Genomic DNA, 16,558 nt, shown 5'->3' with positions numbered 1-16,558 from the left:
ACAGACAACACCACCTCCATGTGGTACTGCAACAAACAGGGCGGGGTGGGGTCGTGGACCCTTTGTCAGGAGGCTCTGCGTCTCTGGCAATTGCTGGAACACCAGGGCGTGTCCCTGGTGGTTCAACACCTGGCAGGTTCCCTGAACGCCAGGGTGGACAAACTCAGCCGTCGGTGCATGATGGTTCACGAATGGCGTCTGAACTCGGACGTGGCGCTAGGTCTCTTTCAGCAGTAGGGAGAGCCTTGGTTAGATCTATTCGCCACAGAACAGAACGCGAAATGTCATCAGTTCTGCGCGTTGGAATTTCCAAGGCGGCACTCACTCAGAGACGCATGTTGTACGTCTTTCCGCCTATACCACTTCTGCCCAGAGTGCTGAAGAAGATCAGGCGCGACCGGGCCCAAGTCATCCTTGTGGCTCCGGACTGGGTACGAAGATACTGGTATCCCGAGCTACTCAGCATGTCAGTCGATCCCCCGATTCTTCTGCCTCTTCAGGAAGACCTTCTGTCGCAGCAGCATGGGACGGTCCTCCACCCGAACCTGTCCAGTCTCCACCTCCATGCGTGGAGATTGAGCTGCGACAGTTGAGGCCATTTGACTTGCCTCCTGAAGTCTGTGATGTCATTCTGGCAGCCAGGTGTCACTCCACAAAATCGGTATACGCCTGCAGGTGGAACAAATTTGTGGCATGGTGCACAGCAAAGGCTTTGGATCCCCTTTCTGCCTCCCTTTCTGAAATTCTCCTCTTTCTTCTTTCTCTTGCCCAGCAGGGCTCTGCTCTGGGCTACCTCCCTTGTTGTAAATAGATTCTTGAAGGGCATCACTCACATGTTTCCTCCTGTTCCTTTCGTGATGCCTCAGTGGGACTTGAACCTTGTTCTGACTTATTTGATGTGCGCTACTTTCGAGCCACTTCACAATTGCCCTCTTTGTATTCTAACTCTTAAGATTGCATTCCTGGTTGCCATCACCTCTCCCAGGAGAGTGAGTGAGCTCCAGGCTCTATCTTCACAACCTCCTTTCCTCTCTGTCCATCCGGACAAAGTTGTCTTGAGAACGCGTCCCTCTTTTCTGCCCAAAGTAGTCACAGCCTTCCACATCGAGCAGTCCATCACCTTACCCACCTTCTTTCCGCCTCCGCATCCCTCGAAAGAGGAAAAAGGCTCCACCGTCTGGACCCAAAACATGCGCTCTCATTCTATCTGGACCGCACACGCCAGTTCCGGGTCGACGACCAGCTCTTTGTTGGTTACGTGGGCGCTAAGAAGGGACGGGCGGTGCACAAACGAACCATTTCTCGATGGGTCGTTTTGTGCATAAAGGCTTATTATTCACTGGCTAAAAAGGAGCCTCCTGTGGGGCTGCGTGCCCATTCCACTCGGGCCACGGCGGCTACTACTGCCCTGGGTCGAGGAGTTCCCTTGCAGGACATCTGTCAGGCAGCTACGTGGGCCTCGCTGCACACATTCGCTAGACACTACTGCCTGGACAGCCAAGTCCGGAGAGATGGCTTTTTCGGCCGTTCTGTTCTCCAGGACTTTCTGGTGTGAACATTGGTTCGCAGACCTACCACCAGGGTTGGTATTGCTGGGGTATCTATTCTAAGGAATCTAATACTAACCTGTTTCTTTCAGATGCACAAGTTACTTACCTTCGGTAACGATATATCTGTAAGAAATAGTAGTTAGTGTTAGATTCCTTACCGCCCCACCCATCCTCCCCGTTCTGCTAACCGATATCTAGGGTTGAGGTTCTTCCCTTTGAGGGCCCTAGTTTCATGGCACCAGTGTCGGTTTTTATCATGGCTCTGCGTTTCTGGCACTGAAAAGCTGTGTATAGGAACTGGCGTCAGCGCGCGAGGGCGGCGTCTAAGTACTCAGACGTTATCCCGGCGCTGATGACGTACGTGGAGCTTCAGACAACGCCTACCGACGCGCAGGGGTACTGCTACGCAAAACGTTCCGGATCCAGTCTGACGCTTGGGGATATTCTAAGGTAAGGAATCTAACACTAACTACTGTTTCTTACAGATATATAAGGTAAGTAACTTGTGCGTTACTGCCATGTATTAACCACACTGCTTTTCTAAAATCCTGAACTTTTCATTTAGCTTTCAACATTTTCATGTACCAATCTATTCAATCAGGTGTTAGTCACCGGTGAGGATCTCAAGTGAGTCACCGGTGAGGATCTCAAGGCTTTTACGGGGGATGCCGATTCGTCTGGGCATAGGGGGTCAGTCGAAGAGCCAGGTCTTGAGATTCAATCCGAATTGGGTCAGCGACTGAGATTGCCTGAGGAAAAGAGGCAGGGTGTTCCCAGTTTTGGCAGCGAGGTGGGAGAACGATCTTCCTCCGCTGTAGTCTTGTCGATCCATGGGACAGTGGCCAGGCCCAGTTGGGCAAGACGAAGTTCTCTGGTGGGTACGTGGAATGAGAGGCGGTGGTTCAAATATGCTGGTCCTGTGTCATGGAGGGCTTTGTCGGCATGGGTGAGGAGCTTGAATGTATTTCTTTTTTTGACTGGGAGCCAGTGGAGTTCTCAAATGTGTTTGGTGATGTGGCTGTGGCGGGGTATGTTGAGTACCAGTCTGGCATCGGCATATTGAACATTCTGTGGTTTCCTGAGGATTTTCTGGGTGATGCTGGCATAGAGTGTGTTGCTGTAGTTGAGTCTGCTGCTTTTGAGAGCGTGGGTTTCCGTCTTTCTGGATTCAGTGGGGATCCATCTGAATGTCTTTTCAAATCAGGAGGAGCGTGTGGAGGCATGATGAGGATACAGCGTTAATCTGGCTGTGCATAGTTAGCGAGGACTCCAGTATGATGCTGAGGTTTAGTGTGTGGGTGGTCTTCCCCAAGTTGGCTGGCCACCAGGAGTCGTCCCAGGCTGCAGGGGTGGGTTCCAAATTGAGTATTTCTGTCTTGTCCGAGTTGAGCGTGAGGCAGCTGTCTTTCATCCAGGTGGCAACTGCCTTCATCCTGCTGTGGAAGTTGGTTCTGGCAGCTGTGGGTTTATTGTTGAGGGAACTAGGTGTCGGCGTAGGAGACAATGTTGAGTCCATGGTTCCGACGATGGATGTCAGGGGCCATGTAGACTTTGAAAAGGGTGGGGCTCAGGGAGGAACCCTGGGGCACTTGGCAGCTGATCTCTATGAGTTCTGAGAGGAACAGAGGCAGTCTGACTCACTGTGTTCGATCGATGAGGAAGGAGTGGATCCAGTCTAGTGCCTTGTCGTGGATACTGGCGTTGTTTAGTCTTGTGATTACGGAGGTCCCGAAGGATGAGGGTTGTGGTTTTGCCCCAGTCAAAGAGGGGCAAAACACACAAGATGATGGACAGAATGTTGCACAATGGCAAAACATTCACCCCAGTCACAAATCTGGGTTTAATCCAACGTTATTTTGCTCACCAAGCCACCCCAGTTCAGACATGGCCATATGCAAATCAGACTTCACCTTGTACCTCATGGGAACAGTCCAGCCCAAACTGCCAAGCCATGTCTTCACTGGACCGGAATCAAGCATCCTAGGACCGGTTTCTGGCTATCAGCCGTCTTCAGCCAGGATAGCTTGACTCCAGTGGCTTAGTGAGCAAGGGACCCACGTCTGGGCATACCCTTCCCACATAGGGTGAACAGCAAAACACACAAGATGATGGACGGAATGTTGCACAATGGCAAAACATTCACCCCCAGTCACAGATCTGGGTTTAATCAATCGTTATTTTGCTCACCAAGCCACCCCAGTTCAGACATGGCCATATGCAAATCAGTCTTGACCCTGTGCCTCATGGGAACAGTCCAGCCGGAACTGCCAAGCCATGTCTTCTCTGGACCGGAATCAAGCATCCTAGGACTGGTTTCTGGCTATCATCCGTCTTCAGCCATGATAGCTTGACTTCAGTGGCTTAGTGAGCAAGGGACCTACGTCTGGGCCTACCCTTCCCACATAGGGTAAACCGCAAAACACAGAAGATGATGGACGGAATGTTGCACAATGGCAAAACATTCACCCCCAGTCACAGATCTGGGTCTAATCCATTGTTATTTTGCTCACCAAGCCACCCCAGTTTAGACATGGCCATATGCAAATCAGTCTTGACCCTGTGCCTCGTGGGAACAGTCCAGCCCAAACTGCCAAGCCACGTCTTCACTGGACCGGAATCAAGCATCCTAGGACCGGATTCTGGCTATCAGCCTTCTTCAGCCAGGATAGCTTGACTCTAGTGGCTTAGTGAGCAAGGAACCCAAGTCTGGGCATACCCTTCCCACATTGGGTGAACAGCAAAACACACAAGATGATGGACGGAATGTTGCACAATGGCAAAACATTCACCCCAGTCACAGATCTGGGTTTAATCCATCGTTATTTTGCTCACCAAGCCACCCCAGTTCAGACATTGCCATATGCAAATCAGTCTTGCCCTGTGCCTCATGGGAACCGTCCAGCCCGAACTGCCAAGCTGTGTCTTCACTGGACCGTAATCAAGCATCCTAGGACTGGTTTCTGGCTATCAGCCGTCTTCAGCCAGGATAGCTTGACTCCAGTGGCTTAGTGAGCAAGGGACCCAAGTCTGGGCATACCTTTCCCACATTGGGTGAACAGCAAAACACACAAGATGATGGACGGAATGTTGCACAATGGCAAAACATTCACCCCCAGTCACAGATCTGGGTTTAATCCATCGTTATTTTGCTCACCAAGCCACCCCAGTTCAGACATGGCCATATGCAAATTAGTCTTGACCCTGTGCCTCATGGGAACAGTCCAGCCCGAACTGCCAAGCCATGACTTCACTGGACCGGAATCAAGCATGTTAGGACCGGCTTCTGGCTATCAGCCGTCTTCAGCCAGGATAGCCTGACTCCAGTGGCTTAGTGAGCAAGCGACCCTCATCTGGGCATGCCCTTCACACATGGGGTGAACAGCAAAACACACAAGATGAGAAAAACACACAAGATGATGGACGGTATGTTGCACAATGGCAAAACATTCACCCCAGTCACAAATCTGGGTTTAATCCATCGTTATTTTGCTCACCAAGCCACCCCAGTTCAGACATTGCCATATGCAAATCAGTCTTGCCCTGTGCCTCATGGGAACCGTCCAGCCCGAACTGCCAAGCTGTGTCTTCACTGGACCGTAATCAAGCATCCTAGGACTGGTTTCTGGCTATCAGCCGTCTTCAGCCAGGATAGCTTGACTCCAGTGGCTTAGTGAGCAAGGGACCCAAGTCTGGGCATACCCTTCCCACATTGGGTGAACAGCAAAACACACAAGATGATGGACGAAATGTTGCACAATAGCAAAACATTCACCCCCAGTCACAGATCTGGGTTTAATCCATCGCTTTTTTGCTCACCAAGCCACCCCAGTTCAGACATATGCAAATCAGTCTTGACCCTGTGCCTCATGGAAACAGTCCAGCCCGAACTGCCAAGCCATGTCTTCACTGCACCAGTCAAAGAGGGAGCGTTAGTCGTCGATGGCGGCGAGGAGTGCAGTCTCAGTGCAGTGGTTGCTTCGGAATCTGGATTGGGAGGTGTCGAGGATGTGGTTTCTTCGATTAATTCGGAGAGTTCGGCATTACTGGCCTTCTCCATGACCTTGGCTGGGAAGGGGAGCAGGGAGAGGGTCTGAAGTTTTGAGTTCTGTCTGGTCGGTCATTGGCTTCTCCAGTAGGGAGTTGATCTTGACGTGTTTCTGGTTGTTTTGAAGGTGGCGGTCTTGATGGAGCAGTTGATGGTGTGCCGGAGCCGGGGGCGATGGAGGTGGCATGGGAGTATAAGTCCAGCTACATATACTCCTGATATCTTCAATGTGGGGTTTTTGGGGATGGTGCAAGAGGACCTTTTCCCCTTCATAGTTTTTGGACATTGTTTCTTTGGAAAACAATCCGTGGACCCTACAGTAGTGTACCTCGTTCTTTTTGATTAGGTGGCCAAATGGCTTGGAGGAGTATGAGGCTTTGGGAATTGCAAACAAAACCAAAATAAAACATTATATTTCTCAGAGTCCCAGCCCTTCCTCTACCAGTGGCAGTTTCCCATCCGTAATGTGCATTGCTGAGTTTAGAGAGGCAATTAGTAGAAGTAATCACTGCTTACAGGCTGTTCTCCTGTCGGTCCTCAGCAGTTGACTTTCTAGAGAACTGTGAATTGCCTACTTGGTAACTCCTTAGTGGCGACAATGATTTCAGAGATTTGCTATTGCTTATGCTTTTAAAAAATATATCTTGCATCAGGGTATTACCAAAGTTCCAGCCCTTGCCTTTTCCATACCTGACTCTATATCGACAGGTTTGTCTCCAGAGTGGGATGTGACCATGGAAAATGTTAGGTGTCCGCTTTCACCCTCGCCATTGTATGCAGATGATTGATAGTTTAAGTGCAGGAGTTGGAAGCATTCATCACTTGCATCTTCTTCCTGCAAATCCTGTGGAGAGCTGAAAAGAGAGGATCTAGATTTTCCTCTATGGTACAATGCAACTAGTTCCTTCCTCATTGAATATGTCATTTCATAACAGTACTGTGCTTCCGGAACCTGATGTTTCCATTGACTTTGCGAGTAACCATAACATAAAGGATAACCTTTCCCCTGCAGTGCACATTAGAATAGTGCTCGTCTTCGAGGGTGCCACTTACCATGCAGAAGAAGCAAGAGGTCTTGGCCTGCATTAATAAGGGAACAATGGAAGTGGCTTGGCCCATCTTAAGGATGTTTATCATTGAAGTACATTCTTTCTTTTACTTCTCCTCATTCCAAAACCTACTTGATGTCACTGTATCACTCCAGTTCCAGAGAGGACCAGAGAACATTTACAGTGCCACAATCTGGCCATTTGCAGCTCCAGCAGAGAGAATTGGAACTGAGGCCAACATGACAGAGGCATACTGGGGACATTGCCAATAGTGCTTGATCCTAATGTAACCGAACTTAAGGTGGTTGTGGGAAATATACCGTCTGTAAATGTAAATGTACAGGAATTTATATAGCGCAAATCACCAAGCGGTTTCTAAGCGCTTGCTTAGGGAACCCGTCCTGGTATTCCCCTGTGAGATAACCCCAGCAGGGTATCCGCAAGGTGAGAGCCAGGCATCCCGCCGCGAGGGGCCGTTGTGGAGATTAAGCAAGCTATTGCCCAGAGTCGCAGAGTGTGAACCCGTGAATTGAGTAGGCACCGGAGCAAGAATTGTCGAGTCCATGGACATTTTAGGACTCAAGACCCCGCCGAGCCGGGAATTGAACTCTGGTCCCGGGCTGACCTCTGCTTCCAGGTCTGCCACCTCTAACCAGTGAGCCACACTTCTCTGTGAATGGTCACCCCAGATTTTTTACCTTTTTATGGACCCTATTTTTGCAGGACTTAAGACTCTGTGCTCTGTTACCCCTGCAAAACAAGAATAAAGTGTTGGTGCCCCTGTTAAACATAGTTAAATTGATGTATCCCTAACTGACTTATTTAAGTTGCCTATAAATCCGTAGTATATGGTAAAGAACAGCTGTTCTTAACCTTTTGACTTCTGTGGACCCTCACTGAATCCCTACTGGAATCTGGGGACACCTACTGCATCATTATTGGAAGCCGGAGACCGCCAGCACAGTCTCTTTCTATGATTTGAACCTGAAAATAAAAATACAGAAACAAGCATGCACCAAACAAATTCTCAAATATTGATATAATTTGTTTAATTCACAAATACAGAAAACATTTTCAAAATTCTACTTCTTTATTTGTACATACGTTATTCATTTTAATGTACTAAGTTTAATATTATTTAATATTGTAAAACAGTTGTGGATCCCCTGTGCAGGCCTCGGTGGACCGCAAGGAGTCCTCGGGCCACAGGCTAAAAACCACTGGTATAGAAAATTAGCAGAATACATTCAAGCCATCTGTGGTATCCACAGAGAGAACCAGGAAAACATGGCTTTATGTGAAACAATTTTGAGGGCTAGAATAAGAACACAAAGGTCGAGTCGGAAGGCCTGCATGGTCAGACACTGCAGAAAAAAGCATTAGATCATGAACGTGTGAGGTGCTAGAGACCGAAAAGGGAGGATGCGTATAAAGGTCATGTCAGAAAAGGAGATGTCGGGGAACCCAGATGTAAATGGTGACTTTTTCACTACCTGGAGTGCTGCAGGTGTTCTAGGGTTGACTAGACAAACACTAATGTGTAATCCACACCAATAATGTGTAGCATGAGGTTCAGAGGGACAGTCTGATTGGATGTGAAAGGTGAAACTGTAGTGGAAGGAAAGGATAAAGGATTGGGGAATACAATGTGTGGGGAGTCTATGTGGATGAGTATAGAGGGTGTGGAACCAACACAGGCAGCCAACTTGTGTAACGAGTATATAGTAAGTAGGGGTGCCATTGAGGCAGATGGAAGGCAAAGTTGGATGCAATGACTCGTGTGCAGACAGGACCATTGACAGGAAGGACAGTGGTTCCAGCATAGCACACAACAATGTTGAGTCAGGGTGAGGATAGAGCGTATGGGTTTGCCAAAGCCAGCACAGGGAAAGGCCATCATCAGTTGTGTAACAGGAGGCTCTTGGATGAAGGAGATGAGTTACATGAGTCGTGGACAAGCCGTCTCATCAGTGATGGCCCAGAGGGTCTTCAGCTGTGTTGAAGGGTTGCTCGGTCAGTTTGTGCTTGGTTGGTTGGTCGGGAGCATGTTGTCCCTCAGAGTCAATATCCTCTTGTGTTTTTGAAGTACTGTGACTGACATTTGTAGAGAGTCAAGGAACTCTTCCAGATTGGACCGTTTGTAGAATATTTTTTATTTCTCATCCAAAATGATAAAGACAGTAGTGGCTGGTTTAAGCAAGTCGCAGCTTTTGAAGGGTTGGGGAAAATAAACAACAGTCTACCATGAGTGCACTGGCCTTGTTTCAGGATTTATCACTGGCCTGACTTTACCCACTCCTCTGATTATTTTTGTTTTATTTGCAATATTGTAGTGGAATGTCACAAGCTGAAGCTGAATTGCAGTACATCAAGCAAGCTGAACAGTTAGACGGATTTGGGCAAGAAAGTTTCCCTGTGAAGGTAATGTGATGAAATGGTGAGAGACTTCTAATTCTTGTTGAGCCACTACTGTGTCGGTTTCAGAGAAACAACCAATCAGCTCAGATGGGTGTCTGCAGGGCACGAGAGGAGTGTTTTACTGTATAAGCGACCTACAGCTTGGCTGTTATGACATAAAAAAAAATACAAGTCAATGATAGTTTATCATCCAATATTGAGTAGATTTCGTATTAATTGAAATCATTTGGCCTTGTGCAGTACCAAAGGTTTTCAAATTACTTTCCGTATCCAAGCGAATCCCTTTTAAATTAATCATTTGAACCTGCTGCATGGAGTGGTTCGCTACTCCTTTCTTCTTCTTCATATACACAGACCCATCCCCAAGCCCATCTCCTTTCCCATCCACACTGTTTACTGGCCCTAAAGAATGGCCACCCTTTTGGGAGGCACAGCCTGACTTCCCGGCACTGCAAGCAAAAAGCAGCCCTGCCATTAGGTCTCACTCTGTGCGTCGCTCTCTCTCGAATGCATTATGGTACAGAAGTGCGTTTTACGAATTATTTGCTCCACCTTTACATTTTATACCAAGCAATATGTAAGTAGACACTACTCATTGAATAGGTGTTTATATGCCTATTTAATTATTATTGTATCCCTACTCTCTTCTAAATCTTGGGTGCAGAGGGTTTACACCCAGTTCCCCACACGCTCCTGTGCTGTTCTACCTTTTGATGTCAGGTGAGCTGGCAACAAAACCATGCTGCTTTACTGATACTACTACCAAACATATTGCCTGATCTTGGTGAGGGGAGGGGGAGTGGGTGCAGAGGAAAAAGTGAACAATGAAAGGTGTTCCTGGAAAACGTGGTCTGCCATATTATGGTCTACAACAAAAGTGTATTAACCCCTTTCCTTTGTTCTTGGTCAGCTAGCGAAGTCAGGTGTATTTTGATTTTGGTCTGGCCTAGTTGACAGCTTTAGGTTGTTCGTCACCCTCATTGAAAACAAAAACAATGCATGGATTGAAATTTACACACTGGGACCTTGGCTTTGCCCTCTTCATCCATTGGTCTTGTTCTATCATTACCATTTCCACCCGCCACAGCTTGGGCAATTTGTCAGCTACTTCCACTGTTTGCTCAATTGCACCGTAAGTGATGACAAGAAGAATCCGTTTCCTGCAAGCTGCATTAAAACTGAAAGAAGATTTTTTTTATACCTGTTTCTAGGCGCGCCTGCTAGCTGAAACACCTGTCCTGTTCGAATTTAATTATATGCAAGTTATTAGAAAAAAAAAATCTCACAAACATTTATGCCCTCCATGTTTATATAGCGAGTGTTTTCTTTTTTTCTTTTTTGTGGAAAATCCATTAAAAAAAGAATTTTTGCAACAGGCCTGCCGAGGCCAGATTTATTGCCTTTGCCACTGCCTGTCCTAAGAAGAAGGGGTGTTTGTCTTTTCTTTGTCCATGGTATGCTTTCTACGGTTTGTAACTGTACAGGGTAATTACGAGTTAAAAGGCATTTTAATAGGTAGCAAGGATGGCATTGTTCCAATCCTTGGTTGGTTCCTTTGTATGATGATGATAGTTTGAGGTCTGTTGCAGGGTTGAGTTGGTACCAAGTGGTTTCAAAAGATCGGTTTGTGGTCTCACTAGATTGTATATGTTGTATTCTTTGTACAATACTTTTGCTGTCCTCATATTATTTGTGTAGTATTTACTTTAGTGTATTGGTTATTGGGTATGATTTCTACTGGGTTTTAAATTTCATGAAGGGAAGGGACATTTCAGTCTAGCGAGAGCCATCCTTTCTAGCTTTTGGTCTCATGTTAGGAGTCCTGAGCTGAAAGATGAGTGACAACTGAGTTCGAGGAGCAGGTGGAAGACGACCTTGTCTTCAAGACGGGCCCCCAAGAGAAGAGGCTTGTAACAGGGGTTGCTGCCTGCGACAAACATGAGACTGAAACTGTAATTTCAGTCTTTCACAGACATCCTTGTTCATGTTAGAGAGACATGATATTGGAAAGAGAGGTATATTTTCATGGTAGAATATGTCCCTCGTGTAAAATAAATTCTGTACACATTGGGAAACCATCTGCTCTCCTTTTATTCATATTCAAACCAATCACAATGTTTTATCTTTGCACGCATCTTTTAAAAAAGAAACATTGTAGCATTGTTTTTTATTCTTTTTTATTCATTAAGTTATCTTTCTTTTTCAGAAAAGTGAGCATTTGTTTTCTGTTATCATCTACTACATTTTAGAAGTTCACATAATTAAATGCAATTGTCACCCGGACCTCCAAATTAGTTTTTCTTGGACATCACTTGTGACCTAGTCCACAGTGCACTAAGCTATGTGAATGTATACTTTGCAGGCCTAAAACCAATCTTCTGCTTCCTTTGCCCGAAAAGGTCACCCTCTATTTGCTGTTTTTATACAGGACAATCATGGAAATGATATAACTCTCAGCGCCTTCTTCAGGGGGATTTTCATTAAAGACCGTATGCAGCGATCTGCAGTCATTTACCGGTAAGGTTGATAGCTTTAGTATTGACCTGGTCCATCCTTCAGGGATAAGTGTTGGCTACGGGTATTTCATGAAAAAGTATGCATCACAGAAGCAGTGGACTGGACTAACAAGTTGCAAGTTATTATATGTAAACATCTGGCTTCAGACCACCTTTTTGGGATATCTTAGGTTTATCTGTTTTTGGAAATTGGATGGGAGGATTGTGCCACTATATGTGAGACATTACGAGAACACTGATTCATTTTCAGCTGATTGTGACCGTGGTACACTTTTGTAATAACCCTTGTTGACTTGATTTAAGTTTTTCTTTGTGCTATCTACACTTGCAAAATACTAACTTTCCACCAACTTGTCACAGCATCTGAACCTTTTTGTGTAGACACAAGTAGGGCCAGTACTTGGTCTTAAGAGAATTGCAGGATTCCAAATGCCCTTCTCACTTAAGTGATGAACATTTTTTGGAGAAACGTAATTGTTAGAGAAGTCCAATAGTTTATCAGCAGGGGACTGGCAAGCTGTGGAGTGCTGCACTTGAATTATGGGTCAAGACTTTCAAGTTTGAATGAGAAGGACCCACCCATAGACTGACCTGAGGGATTTTGCACTAATTCTAAAAATCCCTGATTCCTTCTTAGCTGATTTGATTTTACTCGAGGTTTTAATTGGCTCTTTCAAGCCATAGGCATTTGGTTCGAGGCAACATAATAGTATGATGGTGTTTCCATTATTAGCTGGTTTTATCTTTTTCTTTAAATTTGTGGACAAAAAGTCAGTGCAGAGACAGAGTGGAAGGCTGGAAGAAAAAAGAGGCCATGTCTGGGGAAAGGATGGATGAAAGTAAGAAGCAGAGTCTGTTAGAGTGGACTAGTTAAATATGACTGGTTTGTACTTAACTGCAATGAAGGTAGTACATGTAAAGCTCCATATATGTGGCCAACAAATTATTTAGTATGTTTGTGCATGCTTGATTAAAGGTGATTCACTATCATTGTCGCCATTTGTTAAGTGATCAGATTGTAATGCGGTTTAATAAAAACAGTACCTGGCTGTTCCTAAAACCACGACTTCTTGTTGTAAGCAAATCATTCCATTGCTGATGGGATTCATTTATGTTCATATACAATATAAACTCTAATACAAACAAGAGTTTCTACTGGATAAAAGTAGTTTTTGAAAAAATATGTTTAAGGCATGTGAGCTGTAGATCACATGCTTTGCATACTCCTGCGATCTAGTGTTGGGTCTGGATGTTTGCAAGTAGTTTTTCTTTGAAGAAGTCTTTCCAGTCACAAGGTAGGTGGCTCCTCCTTTTGGTGATAGTACACATGGGCATTGACTTCATTGTTAGAGTGTGTTTTTTCTGTCATCGGGTTCGGAACGGAATTGCTGCGCTCCAGTTCGATACAGTTTCTCGGGTTCCCTCGGTGCACAATCCACTTACCCTTGACGGTAATGTCTTCGATCGCTTATTTCCCTTCTCTGGGTATCGTATTTAGTACAAAAAACTGTTCGATCAGGAAACTCGTGGAAGGCCGTCGGGCTTACCCGCGTCGGTCCGACTCACAGTTGATTGAACGGACTCCATTCAAATTCTGCCCTCGGTGCCATGTCAAGTTCCTGCACACCAACTCACACGAACTGTCAAACCTGTGCTTATCTCCGGAGCACAACAAACAGGATTGCGACCCGTGGAAATCTGTCCTCTCATAGAAAACGCTCCGCGACAGTCTGGCTCGACGTCGCGACATGCAGAGTCAGAACACCGGCTCCATTCCGGATCTCTTTGGAGAAGATTTCTAACAAGAAACCAGCTATGCCCTAGGGGCCGAGGAAGAACAAGAGGACCCTCTCTCCGCCTCCGACTCCGATGTGGACAAAGACATTTCGCAAGGTCAGCGTATCGTGAGTACCGATCCTCCCTTGCCCCAAAGTCCAACTCAGCCGAAGAAAAAGGCTCCGGTTACACCTCTGCCTTCGTGCATTGGTCGGAACCAAGAACATGTTTCCAATGCCCCAAAATCCAACTCAGCTGAAGAAAAAGGCTCCGGTCCCACCTCTGCCTTCGGGCATTGGTCGGCACAGAGAACATGTTTCCAACGCCCTGCCTTCGGGCTCAGCACCAAAACATACGTCAAAGCCTTCTGGCTCGGGATCGAGTTGTCCACACTTCGGGATCGAAGCCAAAACCTGTCTCAGGCCCACCTCCTTAGATGCTGAAATTGTCTTCGGAACCGAAATCCTAGGCACCCAAGATACCAGCACCAAAAACTTTAGTGCCGAAACATAAAGATGCTCCGATAACAACAAAGGAGCCCCGTTTCAATGTCCTGCCTCCAAAACCGGCCCTGGAACAAAAAGCCCAAAACAGATCAATTCTCAAACACCGGAAGATGCTCCACCTCCGGACAAAGAGTCTAAGTTAAAGGACGCCGCTGGGAAAAGAGTAGCCCCCCAAGCTGCAAATTCCTTGCGCATTTCTAACACCCAAGCCCTTCTAGCCAGGTACGATAAGGCGCATTAGGATGAAATGGAGCAATTGTTCCAATTCCTGCCTGATAAGCACAAATCTAATCTCAAGACCTAGTGCAAGAGTGCTCATCTCTAACAATTCCATTTGGTGTGCGTTAGATGCAACTGACACTTTGGCTAGAGCCGTCAACACCAGCGTGCTACTAAGAAGGCATGCATGGTTAAGAATTTCTGGGTTTGAACCAGAAGTTCAAATTTCTATTCTTAACACGTCGTTTGACAAACAACACCTTTTCGGTCCTGTTGTAGACATGTCCTTAGAAAAAATTAAAAAGGACACAGACGTGGCAAAATCTATGGGAGCCATACAGTACCCTTCTGGCTGTGGTTCCTTTCGGCGCTCCTTCTATCGTGGGGGGTCCAGGAATACCTCCTCGGACACTGCCTCTACACCTTACAAGGGCAACACTCAGCCCTCTGCTTCCAAGGATTTTTTCAGAGGGGGTTACAGAGGCAACAATGGCAAAGGTAGAGGTTCCAGCACACGCACCCCCCCCTCCAATACCAAACAATGACTTGCTTACACTTCGCCCCGATCATTTAACACCTGTTTAGGGTGTCTTTCACAATTCCTACCCGACTGGCAATCAGTAACTACAGACAAATGGTAATAGGAATTATCCGTTCTGGTTATTGCCTGGAGCTTACCAACAATCCTCCAAACATTCCACCTCGTTCACACAACATGTCACCAGTCCATTTACACCTCCTCAAACAAGACGTTTAATCTCTCCTCTTGAAGGGAGCCATAGAGCCCATACCACTACAATATCAGGGGTATGGCGTATACTCGCTGTACTTTCTCATACCCAAAAAGGACGGTTCTCTTGGACCAATTTTGGACCTCAGAGAATTAAACCTTTACATACAATCAGATCACTTTGACATGGTGATGTATCAACAAGTGCTCCCACTGTTACAACAGGGCGACTTTATGTCTACTCCAGACTTAAAGGACGCGTATTCCCACATTCCAATACATCCTGCTCATCGCAAATTTCTCAGACTTGTAGCGGGGCAGCATTATCAATTCAAGGTACTCTCATTCTGAGTCACCACTGCTCCCAGAGCCTTTACGAAATGTCTGGCAGTAGTCGCTGATCACTTACGATGACAGCACATTCACATCTTCTTGTACTTGGACGACTGGCTCATCAAAGCCAGTACGTACCCAAAGTGTCTCCAGCACACTCAAGTAACATTGCTGTTACTGCACCAACTGAGGTTCACAGTGAATGTGCTGAAATCGCATCTTCAACCATCCAACACTCAAAACTATCTAGGAGCCGCTTTAGATACTCCAAGAGCTTTTGCCTTTCCCAATGCAGTCAGAATTCACAATATTCAGGTGCTAATTCTTCGGTTTTAGCCCTCCCACTCACTACCAGCTCGAGTGTTTATGCAGTTACTCAGAATGATGTCCATTTGCATCATGATTGTTCCCCATGCCAAAAACCGGGGAGGGCACACTCTCTCCAACTGTCACACCTGGCTCAAGATATTTGGAAGTGGGCCATTCACTACAAAATGTATCTCCTAGCAGAACACCTCCCAGGAGTAAACAATCAGATTGCTGACCTTCTCAGTAGACAGATGCAGCAAATCCATGAGTTGGAACTTCACCCTCAAGTTGTCCTCCTGTACTTTCAAAGTTGGGGGGTTTCCTCAAATAGATCTTTTCGCCACACACAAACCCAAAATGCCCAAGCTTTTCCTGCAGGTTTTACCCGCTCTCCAAAGTCAATGCACTATGGATGATCTGCTCATAGATATTTGCCCACGCTTTTCCGCCTCTCCCATTCATTCCATCAGGGGTTCGGAAATTCAGACAAACCTCCCTCACACTCATTTTAGTAGCTCCCACATTAGCCCGTCAACCTTGGTTTATGACTCTGTTAGAGCTATCCATAATTCTGCATCAAAAGCTGCTTATCACATCACATCTAATCCCCTCACACAGAGTCCTGAAGAGATCAGAAACACCCTGCTCCCAAAAAACTGAACCTAGTGATCTGGCTTCTAAAGTCATAGAGGTTAGTTATCTGAATCTTCCACCAGACTGTATGAACATTATTAGAGAGGCCGGAAGACCTACTACAAGAACTTGTTATGCAGCTAAATGGAAGCATTGTGTTATTTATTGTAATAATATCATCAATCCGTGTAATGCTTCCATACAAAATATCATGTTATTTGTTACACTTGCAGCGGTCAGAATTAGCTTACACTTCTACCCGCTTACATCTCTCTGCGATAGCTGCGTATCTGCAAAACAGGCAACACTTATCTCTCTTTAGAGTACCAGTTATCAAAGCTTTTATGGAAGGACTAAAAAAAAGTTATACCACAGAGACTTCCACCTGCCCCAGTGTGGAATCTTAATATAGTTCTCACACGATTAATAGACCCACCTTTTGAACCCATGCATAAATGTGAACTACATTGACAA

At 46.1% G+C, this 16,558-nt stretch overlaps 1 protein-coding gene across 1 annotated transcript in view; it reads left to right on the top strand.

Moving 5' to 3' along the window:
• Positions 1 to 16,558, top strand: part of PTPN14 (protein tyrosine phosphatase non-receptor type 14) — a 496,593-nt gene that overhangs the window by 368,399 nt on the left and 111,636 nt on the right. The window contains exons 7-8 of the mRNA XM_086927897.1: positions 8,978 to 9,065; positions 11,491 to 11,579. Of these exons, the coding sequence (XP_086784023.1) occupies positions 8,978 to 9,065; positions 11,491 to 11,579 (177 nt within the window). The remainder of the gene's footprint in view (positions 1 to 8,977; positions 9,066 to 11,490; positions 11,580 to 16,558) is intronic.

This window comes from Lissotriton vulgaris, chromosome 6 (genome assembly GCF_964263255.1).
Source record: "Lissotriton vulgaris chromosome 6, aLisVul1.2, whole genome shotgun sequence".
NCBI lineage: Eukaryota > Metazoa > Chordata > Amphibia > Caudata > Salamandridae > Lissotriton > Lissotriton vulgaris.
The sequence above is the reverse complement of the archived record's forward strand: the minus strand, read 5'-3'. Positions and strand labels throughout refer to the sequence as shown.